The sequence below is a fragment of the Halichoeres trimaculatus genome, unplaced genomic scaffold (assembly GCF_033239565.1).
Source record: "Halichoeres trimaculatus isolate MK-OKI-2021-1 unplaced genomic scaffold, fHalTri1.1 fHalTri1_scaffold_12, whole genome shotgun sequence".
Taxonomy (NCBI): domain Eukaryota; kingdom Metazoa; phylum Chordata; class Actinopteri; order Labriformes; family Labridae; genus Halichoeres; species Halichoeres trimaculatus.
In genome coordinates this window covers 28,620,704-28,638,764 of record NW_027437190.1, presented here as the reverse complement: position 1 = coordinate 28,638,764, position 18,061 = coordinate 28,620,704, and the positions used below count along the sequence as shown (strand labels likewise).

General features: G+C 42.1%; 2 protein-coding genes across 5 annotated transcripts; one reads left to right on the top strand and one right to left on the bottom strand.

Annotated features, from left to right (window-relative positions):
• Positions 1-1,083: 1,083 nt before the first annotated feature.
• On the bottom strand, positions 1,084-13,615 carry bag6 (BCL2 associated athanogene 6). 4 transcript variants are annotated; one of them, XM_074683508.1, is made up of 25 exons: positions 13,404-13,615; positions 11,029-11,138; positions 10,819-10,936; positions 10,497-10,711; positions 9,912-9,983; positions 9,711-9,833; positions 9,424-9,626; positions 9,157-9,289; positions 8,817-9,017; positions 8,516-8,738; positions 8,178-8,234; positions 7,636-7,979; positions 7,473-7,545; positions 7,020-7,354; positions 6,424-6,688; positions 6,149-6,318; positions 5,992-6,045; positions 4,543-4,651; positions 4,330-4,454; positions 3,567-3,701; positions 3,220-3,276; positions 2,892-3,116; positions 2,391-2,498; positions 2,158-2,304; positions 1,084-1,632 (listed from the first exon to the last, which is right to left on the bottom strand). In XM_074683508.1, the coding sequence occupies exons 2-25, from the start codon at positions 11,107-11,109 to the stop codon at positions 1,537-1,539; spliced, it is 3,669 nt and encodes a 1,222-aa protein (XP_074539609.1). In that variant the 5' UTR covers positions 11,110-11,138; positions 13,404-13,615; the 3' UTR covers positions 1,084-1,536. The 4 variants fall into 4 exon arrangements, with proteins under 4 accessions (XP_074539609.1, XP_074539610.1, XP_074539608.1 ...); XM_074683509.1 differs by having other exon boundaries at positions 13,480-13,615; XM_074683507.1 differs by having other exon boundaries at positions 13,468-13,614.
• Positions 13,616-14,399: 784 nt separating this feature from the next.
• Positions 14,400-16,080, top strand: glrx3 (glutaredoxin 3). Its single transcript, XM_074682667.1, has one exon. The coding sequence runs from the start codon at positions 14,465-14,467 to the stop codon at positions 15,440-15,442; it is 978 nt and encodes a 325-aa protein (XP_074538768.1). The 5' UTR covers positions 14,400-14,464; the 3' UTR covers positions 15,443-16,080.
• Positions 16,081-18,061: the final 1,981 nt, after the last annotated feature.

Here is an 18,061-nt window from a genome sequence, read left to right as displayed (position 1 = left end):
TTAAGTTAGAACTTTCCTCGGCTGAAAGTTGTAAAGCCAAATCTTGTGTGTGAATGCATGAGTTATGAACATGTGATTCCTCCGTGACTGTTTCAGGGAAATCTTGCACGGTATGTGTGAAGCAGTTCAACACTCTTTCGTTATTATTAGAGAAATATTTCAATGAGACAGTCTTTCTATGACTTTGCAAAGTTCTTTAAAACTTATTTTATCCTGTTTCCTGCATCCTGAAAAATCAATTTACTTAGAGACTCCTCTCTTTCTCCAAAAAGGGTCTTATTTTAAGTTTGTGTTAAGAAGCAAACCTAATACATTCAGGCCCAAAGGCAAGCTTCACTTTTCACCTTCAGGTCCTAGTGATGGGTAGCTGACTTCTCTGAGCGCTGTCAAATAAATAAAGGAAGCAGGACAGTAAAGGCTAGTCGACATCAACTGGTCAGAATGAAAAGTAGGCAATGTATGTTTTTTTTTTCTTTCTAAAAATAGTGATTTATTAGAAAAGATGTTTCAAATTGGTAAAACTGCTGAAAAATGCATCTAAAGAAGACATTCTCAGACTCAGAACTCCAGTGAAGAACTTTTAACTTATGGCGATTTTGGCGCCACCTGCTGACAAAGCGTTACCTCGAATTTCTTTAAGCACTTATCTGAAACATGCATAAGGAGAGTTTTCTGGTTATAAAAGTACTCCTGCTCTCTATCAACACTGTTCCTTTGTTTAGAATCTTTGCTCAGGAAAAAAGGGGAAAATGTGTTTGTTTTTGTCACTGTGGCTTTAATTTCAATTATACATTTTCACAGAAATTATGAGTTACTGACGGTCTTGTTTGCATATGAAACATTGATATTTGTTTGATGTATTGAAGATGTATTAGTTTCAAATACAAAAACAACACATTTTAATGAAGATCTCTTGGAGTTGTTTGATATTTGGAGCCAATGAATAGTTAAAAAAAAAAAAACTCAGTTTGCGTCCTCTGGTGGACAAACTGTAATAACAATGTATCTTAACTGACAGGCACCACTATAGTTTTAGTGTCATTTATCATCCTACAACATTGAGACACACAAAGAGAACATGTGTATTGTATCAAGATTTTTATTAAGCTTACTGTACATTCATGTACCAAACAGCATGTTCATTGCATGAAAGTATACTCTCCTGTTTCAGAGTACTAAGAGGAAGGCAGAGAAGTCGACTAAATGATACTGATTCAGGCTCCATATGAACAAAACAATGAGAGGATAAGAGCATTAAAAGAAGAGACGTACAGACAGAAGTGACCTGTTAGTTAAACTTGATTCTGGTGTTATTTAGCCTTTTAGCAAACTGAATTGTCTCAGCAAAGGTTGGACAAAAATCAACAGAAAAATAAATAGGCACTGGGGGGAGTACTCACATTAGCATGAGGCAATAATTCAAGAGAGCTGCTAAAGAGGCAAACTGACAGGTTAGGGTGTGAAGCTGCACAGATTTTTAGTCAAATCAAGAATAAAAGATGGAGAAGAAATGAAGAACGGTGCAGGATTTGGGGATTACGAGTCTGATGAGAAAGCTCTGTGTGAGTTGGGGAACTGCTGGGAGTTGAAATCCTGGTCTTCCCTCACTCGCTTCTTGATGTCAGATTTCACCTGAGAGGAGAAAGAAAACAAAGATTATCATGGTTATCAGTGCTCTGCTGGACGGAAGTTACCTGGTGGCTTGAGCAGTGGTTGTCTGCTAAATATTTGTCAACTCATGCCTTCCAATTTGTGAAACATATGGACTTACATCCAGCTTATAAAAAGAAAGACAACTTTTTCTGTACCTTCTCTAAAATATGTATTAGCACTGGTTTGTTTCTAATTGTTTATAATTAGTTTTCTGAAAAAAGACCTGACAAATTACTTTTTTAACAAGCTTCAAAACTGTATCAGAAAAAAAAATCAAGTTAAAGGAGCATCTTTTTACAAGCTTTTCTTTGGAACTGCTGTTTTTTATATGCCTGAAGAATAACTATTGTATCAATTCTACTAAAGTTGCAAAGGCTTCAACTTCTTATAGAAATTTGTGTAGTAACCATGATATAATTCTTCACTAAAACATCAAAACTGAAGGAGAAAACATGATCAATACTGCCACTACTCGGTTCAAATGTCGTTTTCAGATTCTTTCACCTGTTCTGCGTAGGCTTCCTTCAGCTCCTGCGTCTCCAGCTCATCCTGTAGCTCCTCAGCTGATGTGATTGGCTTCACCCCGGCCGTCCTGGCTGCCTGACTCACAGCGTCAGAGAGTGACAGGAGGCTTCCACCACCAAGTCCTGTCTGAAAACACATCCAAACACACTCTGAAGGATTTTGTGGACAACGAGTCATGTACTGCAGCTTAAGTTTACTTCTGAGCTTCTTACCTTCCTGCGTTTAGCCGGCATGCCGTGCAAATAAGCGTCAGATAGAGGAGGCTGGGCCTTCATCTTCCTCTGGGTCATCATGTCACACCTGATGATGGGCACCCACTCCTGCACACACACAGGCAAACACAGAGAGTAAAAAAAGTGTTGTAGTGTCACCTAACCACACAATTAATCCTGATACAAACGTCAAGTCTTATTTTAGGTTTGGCTGTTTACAATTAAGTGTTTAAACCAATTTTAAAAGAACTTCTTCTCAACACTGTTCACTGGAATGTTGTAAGGAAACAAGAGCCATGTTAATATACCCTCAAAGTCCTGATGAATTTTATCCTTTCAGAAATAAAGTCTCAATTAATCAGGAAAACCTACAACGTGCAGAGTGAGCAGGATGTAGGGACTGTGTCCTCTGAGGACAGAGTAATTGTGAAGCAGGACTGGATTAGAACAGAGCAAACAATGAAACAGAGAGGTTGAACGGTAAACAGAGTCAGCCCTCACAGGTGGAACAGCAGCTGCCCAGGCCTCTGACTCTCGAGCAGACTCCTCACTTCCTCCTTCAGCTCCTGCTGCTGCCATGTCGCCACCTAACGGTGCAGCTCCTCCAGAGGCGCCCAGGTCCCCAGGCAACACCCGAGTCTCCCGTGACGATGCCCTCGTGTCGTGTGACACTGACATGGCCTCCTCTGCTGTGGTGGCTGCAGCAGGAGAGTGGGTGTCCCCAATCTTTGGAAAAGGAGAAGAGGGGAAATGAAAAAAGCAAAATGTGAAGCATAACTAAAAAATGTTTGACTCAAAAAAAAAGGACAAGAAGACACCTCACGCTTACCGCAGCACTTTGTGCTCGTTCGGGCTCTTGTGTGCCAGCTGCAGAAGACTGATCTCTCTGTGAAAGAAGGTCATTTAATATTTATCAGCGGAGCTGTCTGAAGTAACAGGATATGTAACAGCCATCAGTTGAATAGGGGCTCCTTTCTCTGATTGCAACTTGTCATGAGTGCACTCTGTTCTGCCGAGGGATATGACAGAGTCAGAACAAAGAGTAACAGAAACAAAACTCTGGAGGAGAATACAATTAAATTCCACAGCCTCAGACCAGGGTGTCCACATCAGCTGTGGAACGTTCCCCCAAAGCTTAAAAAGGTCTGTAAGGAAAGCATGCAGCTGCTCTGTTACCTGTGTATGAACGATGTAGTTCTGAATCTGCTCCTGTGTGATGGGGATGTGCTCCAGGATGACCTGCAGCCTCATCGTCATCATGCTGGTCATCCAGTTGACCAAGCTGGGGCTGATGTCGCTCGACATCCTCCGCTGGAAGGGAAGAAGTTGAAGGTTCAAAACATACAACATGAACTTCATGTTTAGCTTTACATTTTTCTTTTTTCTTTCTTTCTGGATTGTAAAACTTGTAAATTTGTCTACTTATCTAAACTGTGACCAGTCAAGCTGAGACAAAGTTCAGCTCAATTATCCAAGATACTTTAAATGTTGTGTGCGAGTCTTTAAATTAAAACTACTGAGATGTTTGTAAGCTGTTCAGGTAAAATAATACTTTCCTACTGTCCCTTCAAAGTTCATTCAGTTGTTTGTGTTTGTCTTGTTTGTGTTTTTGTGTCTCCTTCTATACACCCCTTCTGGATTTGCACAAATCCCCAAACTGACCATTTACCTTAATTGCAATTTTTTTTGGTTATACCGTTTATTTGACAGGAGACAGACAGTAGATAGAGCAAGAAACAGGGCAAGAGTGGGAAGTGATATGCTGGGAAACAGACCACAAGCTGGATTCAAACCCGGGCTACCCGCGCAAGGGAACCTCATGGAGTGTGACCTAGACCACTACGCCATCTGTGCTCCCTGACTTGCAAATTTAGTTAAATTTTGTCCTTGAATGAAAAAGCACAAGCTCTATAGGAAAGAGAAGAGTGTGTTTACTCACTATTCTGTGGTTGATGACTGCAGTGAGGGCTCTCTGGTCTCCCCTCAAGCAATGGAGGTTGAGGGCGAGACACTCAAACAGGGCCTGGTTACACATCTGAAGCAGCTGGGGCCCAAACGAGTCATCTGGGAGAAAAGTTCACAATTAGCAACACTTAAGTCAGTTTGAGGCTAAACTGGACCAAACTGACACATGCATCATCTTTGAATTTACCGTTACATCGCAGAATATGGGTTGCGATGTGCGTCAGCTGCTGCCTGAAGAAGGACATGTTGGTCTGAGTGGCGTCAACGCCCTCCAGCACCGTGACTGAAGACTCTATCTGGGGGATTTGAAAAAGAGAGGGGCTGTTAATGCATTCTTAAACTGTAAAATTAACAACAGCTGCAAATACAACTGTTAACACAGAAACCAAAATGGATTTTTTAAAGTTATTTTTTGGGGCTTTTTATGCCTTTAATTGGAGAGGATAACAGTGGATAGAGACGGAAACAGGGTAAGAGTGGGGAATGACACGTGGGAAACAGGCTGCAGGCTCGAGGGCGCGACCAAGACCGCTGGGCCATCTGCGCCCCAACTGGATTGTAATTGAATGTTGAATGTTGAATTGAATTGTTGAATCCTATCATTTCCACAGGTCAAGTTAGCAAACTGCCATCAGTGATAAGAAAAAAAAGAACGAAAAACAATTATCAGTGTCCAATAGACATGCACCGATCAATTGGCCAATTTCCTTAATTTTGGGGGATTAGCGATCGGTGATTGGCCCATCCTTACATATGAAACTGATCTTGTATACCTCCAGGAAGGTCTGACAGCCAGTCATTGTTGCTTTTTGCTCTGATACTGAAAATTTAGGACACTTTATTGTTTGTTTTTTTTTAAGCTAAAACATACAATTTTACTGTTTCACAGGTATTGTTCAATAATTTTCAATAAAATAAGACTGGAACATTGAAGGTATATGCTGTTATAAAGAACAAAAAATAAAAAATTGGTATCGGCCCAAATTGGTATCGGCAGGTTGGGCTTTTTGAAGATCGGTGAGCGGCCAGAAAATTTTGAAACTGTTTCTAGTTTATTACAGCTGACAATTTTTCTTCTCAACATATCAACATATCTTTCAAGCTGGTTGTATACTTTCTCCTTATTGTGATATTTTATGTATTGATCAGATCTTGATTTGATTGTACTGATTTATTTTTACTTTTAATTATTTTAAATGACTCTTCCACCACATATTGCTGATATTTATTGACACCACTTTTCATTGTTTTTCCTTCTAATTTGGTCAAAGTCATAAATCTAATGAAACCTTTGATTAATTATAAAGTCATTGAATCTTGTGCAGTGTGAAGTTGGTTGAGAAGACTCCTAAATATGAGACAACAAGTGACCAGTAGAGGGGGCTGCAGCAAGTCTAAGCAAATTGGTCGCTGGTGGGCAGTGGGTGTGTCTGTATGTTACATTTGTCAGCTGTTTGTGAGCCTCCATGCAGCAAAACAGCTTCAACTATTTTGCCTCTCAGAGCCTCCCAAACACCTTATACATCCTGCAACATATCTTACAATAATACCTCTTTTATGGTGTCTAATACACAATACAACATTAAATATGATCTAATTAGAGTATGTGACTGAATTATCGAAATGAATGACTTACAAAGCTCTCTGTGATATACTCCTCTAGCTCGTTTACCAGGGTGTCAGCAGCTGCCTGGAAGAGAGGAACCAAGGATATGAAGTAAATAATGAGAAGATGAGAACTTTAATGATAAATGTGCTTTAGAATATCTCTTAGTATCGTAAGGGCTTCTTACGGCAATGTTTTCATCAGTGGGCTCTCTGCCGTTGAGGTAGTTCTGGGTGAAGAACTGGGACAGTTGAGGCTGGATGCGGCCGAGGGGCTGGTGCTGACCATGAAGCAGCATCACCAGGTCTGACATGGTGAAAGTCTGGCACACCAGCATAAGGAGCTCCCCGAAAAACCCTGAAAAGAAAAATTAGATTAAATTTGATGAATAACACTTCTCAAGCTAAATGATATTAGCATTTCTGGTGAGGTCATGGCATTATGATTTTTGTTGTTGTTTACCAGTAGGATCCTCAGGGCTGATGAAGATGTTTGTGGCCTGGGACAGCCTCTGCATGAACTGTGCGATGCTCTCTGTGTCGTTCTGGGCCTGTCCCAGCGAGCCCATCATGGTGCCCAGGACGCCACGGACGATGCCTGTGAAAAGCTCCGGGTTGAGCGCTTCAGCTGCTCCAGGTGGGTTGGGAGGAGGGTTAGGCCCTGCACCGGGAGCAGGGGCAGTGCCTGATGGAGGAGGCGGGGGTGGAGCGAAAATGGGTTGGGAAGCCTGGAAATAAAGTCAATGAGAGGAGAGAATTTTTCACACCATGTGGATACAAAGTTTTCCAGTTTTTTTTAAGAATGATTCAAGTATCATACACATCATCAAAAGCAAATAAGGGAGATGGCATCAAGCTCCAACACCCTGACCAAAATCTGACAAGTGAGCTCTCAGTTTTATTGTTGAATAACTTTCTTTGTATCACAATAAAATCTGGATCTTATAAGTTCTAGTGTCACTACTAAAACTTTCTAATAATTTAAATTTGAACTCCCCCCCAAATGTTTGCGGACATGTGCATATAAGCTGAGGTCTAGTCAAAGGCTGAGGCACTGACCTGCATGAATTCACTCACTCCCTGGATGAAGGCTGGGACCCCAGATGTGGTCACAGTAATTGAAGGAGCCCCTCCAGGTCCCATACCGGCCCCGCCAGCTACACCAAGGAGAGAGCCCAAGAGCTGGCCCAGGTCTGGAGGCATCTCCTGGGGCTGAGGCTCACCAGGGTTAGTATCAGGTTGACCAGTAGTGTTTGCGTTGGGGGGAGGTGTTGGACCCGAGGTGGAGAAAGAAAAGGAGGAAGAGGAGGAGGAGGAAGAGCTTTGGGAGGATGAGGAAAAGGAGGATGAAGAGGAGGTGGATGTGGATGAGGAGGATGTGGCTGTTTGACCCGCTGGGAAAAAAAAAAGAAGAAATAACCTCTTACTGATGGCAAGCTGTGATTGATCTACTCAACCTTTGTGCTTTTAAACTTTTAGAGGAAAAATATCCCTTACAAATTAAAAGCTTACCCATTTGTCCTGGTAGAAGAAGCTGCCCAACCAAACCACTGATCATCTGGTTAAGAGCAGCAGGGTTGAAAGCCTGTGGAGAAAGATTGTGCTTTTACTTTCAATTCATTTTCCCAATCAGCTTCAAACACAGGGAAAAAAAATCTGGAAACAGAATCCTCACCTGTCCTGGCTGCTGGCCTGGCATAGCAGCCCTCACATTGATGGTGGTCCCCCTGGGGCCAAAGGTGGGAGGGGCCATGTTGGGTGCAAAAGGTGGCCGGGTGAACACGACCCTGGCCTGTGGCTGGGGACCTGCATGAGGAGGAGGTGGAGGGGCAGTAGGGGTGGTGGTGGGTGTGTTGGGGCCTGTGGTTGTTGTAGAAGAGTTTGCTGTGGAGCTGTAACCAGGTGGTGTGGGCTGGGGTGGGACCGGGTGGCCGGCGGTGGCAGCGCTAGTGGCCACAGCAGCTGCGTACTGGCTGATCTGCTGCATGAGATTCCGCATGAAGTCAGGGGGGAGGGCGCCTGAAGGAGGGAACAGAGAAAAATACAAAATCAGCACAGAAAAAGTAATCAGATCGGTTTGACCTGACTTTTATATTTGTTTTAGCTTTGATTCAGTTTGAATTCTTTGGTGTTAAATGAAAGATGTGATGAGTTAATTCGTCATTAAACTTTAAAGAGTTTTATGTGCTGTATATACTGTATACTGAGTGTATTCACCTGGTTGTCCTGGTATTTGCGGCCCAGCTGCAGCAGGGTTTGCACCTGGGCCTGCACCTGCACACACAAAAAAATACAACAACCAATTAATTCTGTACTACAGGCGAATACCAGCATATGACGCTCAACAGCGCAATAACACAAATCATTTGTGAAACCAAGGGGCTTTTACCACATATTTAAGTCAGATACATTCAAATAAAATGCTTGCAGTGCTGAGAGTGAGCAGTTAGTTCGTGGTTAAATTCACTGCAGAGCACTGCTGCACAGAGATAGGACACACAAACAGCTGTGATGTAGCAGAGCATTCAATCAGTGGCGGGTAGGGGACAACACACCATCCGTGTTCATCTGCATCATGACCACCGGAACTGCCTGGTGGCTGATCCTGATGACTCGGGGGCCGGCCTGTCCCTGTCCAGCCTGCTGATTGGAGGGGGAGGTCTGTGAGGGGGAGGTCTGACCCTGACCTGCCTGCTCTGGCTGGTTGGCTGACTGGGTGGGTGGGGCTTGTCCTTCAGCACCGTTGGCCCCAACTGTCACTGTGGCACCCAAGTTCATCTGCATTGAAGAAGAACACACAGTCAGTGTAATCACACCTGAGCTTCACATGAAACACTTTCAGGTGTGTCCTCTGACCTGCACAGGGATGTGGTGGTGCACAGCTCCAGGCAGAGTGACTGGGGTGGCGTAGTGTGAAAATGGACGGACAACATGGAGGTGGCGAGGCACGGGGCTCATGAGGTTTAGTCGCAGGTCACTGAGGGCCACCAGGGCGTTACCAAGGAGACGGAGACACTCCCACGTCATTACAAGATTGCGCTGATCATCTTCTCTCTCCTATGAGAGGACGAAAAACAACTTTTTAAGGACAACTTTATCCAAGTAAGAATCTCAAGCAGAAAAAGAATAACTTCATCTCAGAAATCTTAAGACCACACATCAAATAATAAACAATACTGAGTTGTTTACATCCTACCGTGTTATTGTTGTATTCTGCGGTGGTGGCTGTCTCCAGGATGGTGTGAGCTCTCTGAATAAAGGGCTGCAGCCTCTCCTCCACTCTGCGTAACTCAGACAACATCTCGGCCAACTCGGCTGGGCTGGGGTGACTAGGGGCAGAAAGAAACTGATCAAAATCAAACACTAAAACTGTTCATGGAATGAGGTTGCTGACAGAGTTTGATGACTAAGTAACGAGCTGAATACTGAACAATTGTAGTCAGAGAGAAGGAGGGTGTCTCACTTGGGTCCAGGTTGGGGTGTTGGTCCCTCGGACTGTGCTGAAGAGGTGGGTGGGGGTGGAGGAGTTGTTGGAGGTGGGGACGTGTCCATGGGCTGGGCAGAGGGAGAAGGAGTGGAGCTGGTGGATGAGGATGAGGGAGGAGGAGGTGCAGAAGCAGCAGAGGTTGTCTCTGTTTGGGTGGAGGAAGATTCAGTCGGTCGACCCTGGAATAAAGGAATAAATATTAAAGATGAATATAGCATTGATTAAACATGCTGAAGAAGGGATCTGAAACACTGAGATCTCACCTCCATCCTGTGGATCACATCGTTGATGTCTCTCAGGAGGTTCTCAGCCAGCACCAGCCTCAGCCTCGGCTCGCTCTGCACTGGCTGGTCCATATCGATGTGAACATTCACAGACCCATTGCTCTGAAATGAGGAAACAAACAATCAGAAAGAGAGAAGAAAATCCTATGTTGGATTGAAATCTACTGTCAGCTATCTTACCCCAGTGCTGGTTGTGACTCTGGCATTCCTGGCATTCTCTCCCATTCCAGACACCATCTGCTGGACTGACATCTGAAGGCAGGAAAATGAGGGCACAGGAGTGATGAGATCAACTTTGGGAATAATTTATAACAAGCCTCACTGGGGTTGTAACACACGGGTGAGAACAAAAAAGAGAACACAAAAGCACTACATAAACATTATGAAACCATTTTAACAATGTGGTGAGGCAGATGGCTCTTTATAGTTCCTGTTTATTATACCAATCTGCATGAAAAGCTACAACACAAGCTTCCCTCTGGGTTCCCTTTATGTGCTCAGATATGCCTGAAATTGACTAGGAGCAATTTCAAACTGTTTTATTGTATAACAAATAAGGTAAATACACCCAAAATAAGAAATAAATGCAAAATAGCCCTGAACTAGTTAAATTTTGTAGCTTTGATTTAATGTTGGACTCTATTTACGGAACAATGGCTTTTAACTCCATGCATTTTTCTTATTTGTCCCCTTCCAATAAACACTATCCACTATCCAATTCAATCACTGACTGCTCCACTTGAACAGGTAACACAGTCACACTACCTGTATCTGCTGAGGGTCCATGATGTTGACGGGCAGGTTGAAGGTGCCGAGCATCACGTAGCTGTTAGCGTTACGATCATGTGGAGGCACTTGTGATGTTCCCTGTGAGGAGGAGGAAGGCCCGCTGTCAGCTGAAGTTCCTCCTGACCCTGAGCCGGGCTGAGAGGGTGGAGGAGGGGCCCTCTCCACGAGGTGTATCACTTTGCCACCCACATCTGGAACAACAAGAAGATGATGGTTAACATTAGTGTACGTGTGTGCGTGTGGGTTTCACTTTTGTTCTTGAAAGTCTAACTGTTTAATTGAACCTTCTACTACTCACTGTAGTCTGTCAGAGTCCTTTCATCCTGTAAGACTCTGCCCTGGTAGATCAGCCTCTGTTTGTCCACAGGTATTCCCACAGAAGGGGCAATGTGCTCTTTGAACTCTTTCACTGTCAACTAAGGGAAAAAATGGAAAACATGAGGTCAGACTGTCAGGAAGACGTATTGAAAATGAAAACACAGTGTGTTGAAGGAACTAATTATTTTACCTGAGCACCAACTGTGTAGGTTCTGCTTTGGGAGTCTAATGTTTTGACTGTCACTTCTATGTCGGTAGTTTGTTCCTCCATGATTCTCCAAGAAAGTCTGAAGAGAAAGTCTAAATCAGAAGAGAAGGTTTGTCAGTATTTATAGCCTGACATGCATTTGTTTCTTGGTGTGATTGTCAACATATGAGAGTTCAAACCCTTCTGTCTGCTAAAATTCAGCTCTGTGTACGATCCTTTTAGATAAGGATCCCTTTCATCGTGACATGGAATAACAGATAATATAGTTCTGAGAGAAATTCAGTTTTTACAATGACCAAAAGTCAGTATTTTTATAATCAATACCTATTTTAGAAAGGACGCATCAACATAGCATGCTACAGTAAAAAGCCAATACCAGAGAAGAAAAAAACATATTAAGTACCAAAACTAACTGCTTCTCCAGAACTAGAAACGCACTCAGAGGGTGCCGACCTTTTTCACGCAACACTGTAGTCCTACTTTAATGTTATACTCCCTTCAGCAGATCGTCTGCTACAACTTGGTGTTTGTTGCAAGTTTGTACAATAATTTGTTACCTGACAGTGCTGAAATGATGACCCATACATATTTCATATTCTGGATTTTAGTAACCAGAGTTTTGGTCTGTCTGGATTGTAATTTTACACGTGTTACGAATTATCGTGACTTTGCAAAGCAATCTGACCCTTTATCATGGAGTTAGATACACAAATGGTGAGAACTGCCCTATCTCACAATGATAAAGAATCCTTTAAAGAACGCCTGGATCCAGACAGTGATCTGGATCACCACCAAAATTTGATCACTACTTCCTTATCCCATTTTGAACATTTCCTGAAAATTTCATCAAGATTCCTTTGTTACTTTTTGAGTTATCCTGTTTACAGACAAACAAACGAAGAAACAGACAGACCAACTCTCCTAAAAACATAACCTCCTTGGCAGAGGTAATACAAACATGGATGCATACCAAGGTTTTATCACAAGGTTATGATGTTATAAGTTAAATCTGATCTTTTTATCATTGGCCCCAAATCACTCCCAAATCCCACTTAAAAAGCAACCTTTCTTTACAACGCCGTGTCACCCAGGTCAGGAAAACATTGGGCCACTTTAGTCTATTTATACTCCTCCATGTGTCAATCACATCCTGTCTTGACTGAAATAGCATCCTCTGTGGTACATCATTCAAAGTCATCAATAAAAAATGCAATACATCCAAAACTATGCTACAAGCCTCCTCCCCTGCACCTGCTCCCATGACCACATCACCTGTCCCCCACCTGTCCTCTCCCACATCTGGGTTAAAATCCTGCTCCTCATGCACCAAACCCTCCACCATCGGGCCTCTTACTCCTTCCACCGTCACACTCCTTCCTGAAACGCCAACTCTGTTTCCACCTCACAGAACCAAGCACCACACCCCACACCTGGGAGGACAGAGCAGTCTCGGAGCACTCCTCATATATATTCTAATTTGCTCTGACCAATCCACTTTCAAATCTCTTTAAAAATCTTTTGAAGTTAGCTTTTTAATGTGTGATTATAATGTCATTTTATTTTGATAGAGTTGTGCGTCATTTTGTCTTGTGTTCCTTGTTTGTTACTGCTTTTAATAACTTGTGTTTTTTTTAATTACAATAGTAATATTGATATTAGATCTCTGATCATGTCAACACAAAGTGAAACAACAGAAGCTTCATATTAGTTGAACTTAAGCAGGTGCTGTCGTAGGAGCTGAATTAGGATAAGACCGGTGGATTTACTGTTGTGGCTGACACGTTTGTTTTAAGAACAACTCAGACTTCTAATCTGATCAGTAAGTTCCATTTAGATAAAATAACCAATATGTCATATCACAAAAAGTACTCTAGACTTCAACTCTGATGATCAGTAAATGCTATAAATGTACATACAATTGTTGACTAATTCAGAAAATTTGCTTGCTATAGTATAATCAATATCAATTTTCACTTCATCATTCATTCAGAGTAAAGGATATGTGAGTTTTATTAAACCAAAACCGGGACGAAATCAAGAAAACGAGAGAAGCAAATCTGCTAATCAGTTAAGCTGCTTGTTCGGTGCTAACAGATTGTTAACGTAGCTAACGTCGCCGCACCAGAAACAGCTAATAAGTTAACGATAGCAGATGTAGATGGCGGGCCTTGGCTTGGGTAGAAGGAGGCATTAGTATTCACTCTTTCAACATCAGTTGAGTAAACTTGACATAAATTATACGCAAACGGTTTTAACGGAAAGCGTTCGCCAGCTACCGTTAGCAGCAGTTTTCTAGCAGGTACCTCCCTTACTAGCGGGGAGGCTAAGCTAATGCTAAATAAACAAAACTGGCTGACCTTATCAGAACAGTGAGATGTTTCGTTGAAATTAAAAAAAAACAGCAGGTTATTTGATGGTTACCTTAAAACTCACGCTAGCTTTTCAACTTATCCAGTGCATGCAGCTGTTTCTTATCATCAAATACCATGTAAATGACTTCCTAGGAAACGTTCTAGTACTTGCTAGCGATGTGCTAGATTCAAACGATTCGACTCTAAGAGCCGACTCTTTGACCGGCGAGAGTCGGATCCTGCATGGGGGTTTATTTTTAATTTTCTCTCCTTTTTTCTCTGATAGCCACACATGAATGGTCTAGATGTTTGGAGTCAACTCTGTCCAAACCATACAATCTATGGAGAGGGAGAGAGAGAGGGGGAACATGTCAGATCATCAATAACAGTGATGGAGACTGTTTATTAATGTAGCAGCATCACCTCAGAGAGGGTTTAGTCAAAAAGAGGACAGATGATAACAGAGTAGAAATAAGCTCAGCCTCTAAAAGCTGATGCATGTGTTTTTTTGTTTTGTTTTTTTCCTCAAGTCAATCTTTGCCGATGACTAGTTTAAAGGATCCTAATTTCTCTTTTCACATTTTTTATTTTATTTATTTTTTTAATGTGTGACTCACTTAGCTTGTCCATGTTGTTTTAATGTAAGTAATTAAAACTTTAAAAATAATTTATAATCAGAGACCTTAATGGCATATAAGATCTGCCTTTGTTTATGTACTTTATGATCTAACATTTACAGCTCTCTCCCCAATGTTTACAATAGAGAGTATTTTATAAAGAAAAATTGAAAAATAAACAGTAGTTTAAATGTATATTTTTTATATTACCAATCAACTATACAAATTCCGCGTTGTTTTTCTCGAGATTAATTAATTCATTTAGGAAATAAAAAGATATGAGTAGCTACTCAGTAACCGAAAGATGGGGCTCCTTAAAGTGAGCCGTCAAATTAAGCGACTCTCTTAAGAGAGCCAAAGTGCCCGTACTAGTACTTGCTAGAAGCAAACGGCCGGTTTAGCGGATGTGACGTCTACGATACACCGGAAGTGGTGCACAGTGAAAGAAAAATGGCGAATCTCGTGGAGGCAACGTCCCAGCAGCAGTTTGAAGATTTTTTAGCCAAAGCAGGGAAATGTCTGAGCGTAGTGCATTTCCAGGCGGCATGGGCTCCCCAGTGCGAGCAGATGAACGGAGTTATGGCGGAGCTGGCAAAGGAACACGCGCACACCACGTTTGTGAAGCTGGAAGCGGAAGCTGTGCCTGAGGTGTCAGAGAAGTATGAAATCACCTCCGTCCCTACTTTCATTTTTTTTAAGGGAGGAGAGAAAGTTGACCGCCTGGATGGAGCTAACGCTCCGGAGCTGACCAAGAAGGTAACCCGCTTAGCGGTCACTGGTATTCCGGGTGGATCCGATGACAATAGCGCCACAGACTTGAACCAACGGCTGAAGAAGCTTATCAACGCGGCCCCTTGTATGCTTTTTATGAAGGGCTCCCCGCAGGAGCCTCGCTGCGGCTTCAGCAGACAGATCGTGGCCTTGCTGAAGACACACAACATTCAGTTCAGCAGCTTTGACATCCTGTCCGATGAGGAGGTACGACAGGGGCTGAAGACCTACTCAAACTGGCCCACCTACCCTCAGCTGTACGCGAATGGAGAGCTCGTGGGAGGTCTGGATATAGTGAAGGAGCTGGCTGAGTCTGGAGAGCTGGAGAACACCTGCCCAAAAGCTGTCACCTTGGAACACCGTCTGAAGACCATTATCAACCGGAGCCCTGTCATGCTGTTCATGAAGGGCAACAAGGAGGCTGCAAGATGCGGCTTCAGCAGGCAGACTCTGGAGCTTATGAACGCCACCGGAGTGGATTATGACACATTTGATATCCTGCAGGATGAAGAGGTGCGTCAGGGCCTCAAGACTTATTCCAACTGGCCCACCTACCCCCAGCTGTACGTGAAAGGAGAGCTGATAGGAGGTTTGGACATACTAAAGGAGCTGAAGGAGAGTGGAGATCTAGTATCAGTGCTGAAGGGGGAGTCGTAGGATGTGCCATGTCACTGGAGAGGGGGAACAAGGAGCTGCCACACATGACCCGATCCGCTCTCTGACTCTGCTGTAACACTTGACCAAGGACCCGAAACTTCAAAAAGCAAATAATAATAATCAATGACTTGTAACAACCTGGAAATTCACTTAAAACCCACTATTGAAGCACTTAAATTGGTTCACTGTAATTTAAAACTTCAAGTGCTGTAGATGGGAATTGATTCTCACACTGCTCAGATGTCAGATTCATCCAAAAAAGTAAACAAAAAACACACAACACAATATTTGAAATGTCAGACTGTAAAGTTAACTATCCACATAAAAGACATCCCTTTGTAGATACTCCTTTGGCTTCAAGACAGTAAATAAAAACAGCCAACTTTTGCTCCTATGGTCTTGCCCCTGCATTCCCAGTTTCATTTTTCCATTTTATGCTAGATTAACCTTTATTTGCCAACTGGAGCAGCTTCTTTCTGCCATCCCAACACCTTCTTCTGTAAAAATGTTCATTGCTTATAGACAGAGAAACAGTATTTAGCTATATTGATAAGTAACTTGGGTTTACACCCTTAGAACAAACTGTGTGGCACTTAATGGCACTGTGTTGATCATTAACACGATTAAACAATGAAGAAAAGCTGAAGGTTTGGTTGTCGTTTTTAAATCTCCATTTTGTGTTACTATTCATGGCAAAATCACACTTTAAACTTCATCTAAACAAAGCAAAACCAGATGTAAGTTAAAGCAAAGAGGGAAAATTATTGAAACCCATCAATTTTGATATAAAATACATAATTATTTCGAGTTTACAACCAAAATATTCACAAGTTCAGTTTATTTAGGTGTGATTTTTTTTCTCATGGCCATTTATGGTTCAGTTGGTTTTATATAGAGACTTTAAAACAAGACTTAATGTCTGCAGACAGGCTCGTTATTTGGCACCACCCTGTGGATGTATGGTTAACCTGGCGTCAATGACTGAGTTCCCCTCATGATAACATCTGCCAAAGATGAAATAGCATGTTCATCATGATATTTAAAGATGGTGAGAAAAACATAATTAGTGGTTGACTGAAACTGCACTTGCATATTAAAAGTGAGTTTCCATGTTTATACAAGTAAAAAAAAAATTATTGGAGTTGAAATGTGAACAACCCTACAATCAAGGTTGTGGGGGAAAGGAAAGCACCATGAAGCAGTTGTGTGTTTTAAGTAAACTATTTTTAATACAGAGATGAAGCAAACTGATAAATGGCCAATGGGAGGTTTTTTAAGCAATAAACAAGGAAGAAAAAAAGAGGACTAAAAAGTATCCTGAACTTTTATTTCTAATTCAAGCAAATGAAACTGAGCTGATAAGAAAACAAGACCTAAAAGTAGTGTTTCTTAACCAAGATCCTGGTCGAATTGATGGGTCGAATGTGACTCAACACAGACAACTACCGACTGTGTTCACCAGGCCTCTAGAATAAATAACAGGGTGCTCTCTGCTCTGATTCATTCATCCTGTTTGTTGTTCTCTGTGCACATGGTTCATCCGGTGGTTGCAAAGACAGATTTCCTCAGAGTTAAATTGAAGCACTTTCAAAGTACCTTGACAGAATATTCATAACTACTCAAGCCTTGATTATCATATCAAGCTTCTTCATTTTGATGCCCATGTGGTAAGTCTAGTGTGTTGATGTGAGGCAGTTGATATTGAAATGAAGCCGAAACAAACCAGTGATAAATCTTAAAATATCCAGCCTTTCTCAGGAGAGCTTTAAAAAAGTTATGTTGTTTGAATACAACTTCCCCAAAGTTTGAAGAGTTTGTACAAACTGTGCCAAACAGAAAACACATAAAAAAGAGAAAAAGCTACCAGAAACCTTGAGCCTCCAACACTAACAAGAAAACTTCAACCAACCTCTCTGACCTGATCAGTCTCTGTTTGCACGTTACTACAAAAAACATACAAATTTTTTATTAGAAGCTAGTTTTCCTAGTTTTCTTTTACAGGTCAAGGGATTAGCTGTTCAGTGACAGAATCTTGTTGCCATGTTGGATTATGAATGTTCATCCTCAGACACAGAAAAACAGACAAGCACTCATCTTTAATCAGCCAGTTAATGATTCAGCGTGTGTGTACAGAGAGTGAGTGGGGCGGCTTTGGGACGCGCTGAACTTTAACAAAAGAGCAGTTAAAGTCACAGCTTGGTGTTTTGCTTGTAAATTGTGAGATGCTTTCTATAATTAACTGCTGCTGCTGTGCTGTAGTGGTTCAATAAAAACCACCACCACCACCTCCCACAGGATGATGATGACTCAGTGGAGCTCATAAAGAGCGCTTTTTAGTGAGTCTCCTCCTTAGCCGGTTTAGGAACATGAGTAAAGCTTGCTGTGTGAAAGGATGAGTCATTTGATTAGAAAAATGTGTCAATCCTGCAGCAGGTTTTCTGTTAAAGTACAAGAGCCCCACACATTGGAGCTGTTATTTGTCTCTTTTTTTCAGAAGCACAGGTATTGCAGCAATTCAATGTCAATAATTTACCCACGCCCACGCTTTTTTAAATAGACATGTTGGAAGTGTGTTCCAGTTCAGACTGTGTTTAGGTTTTTATTAAGTTTTATCTGTCA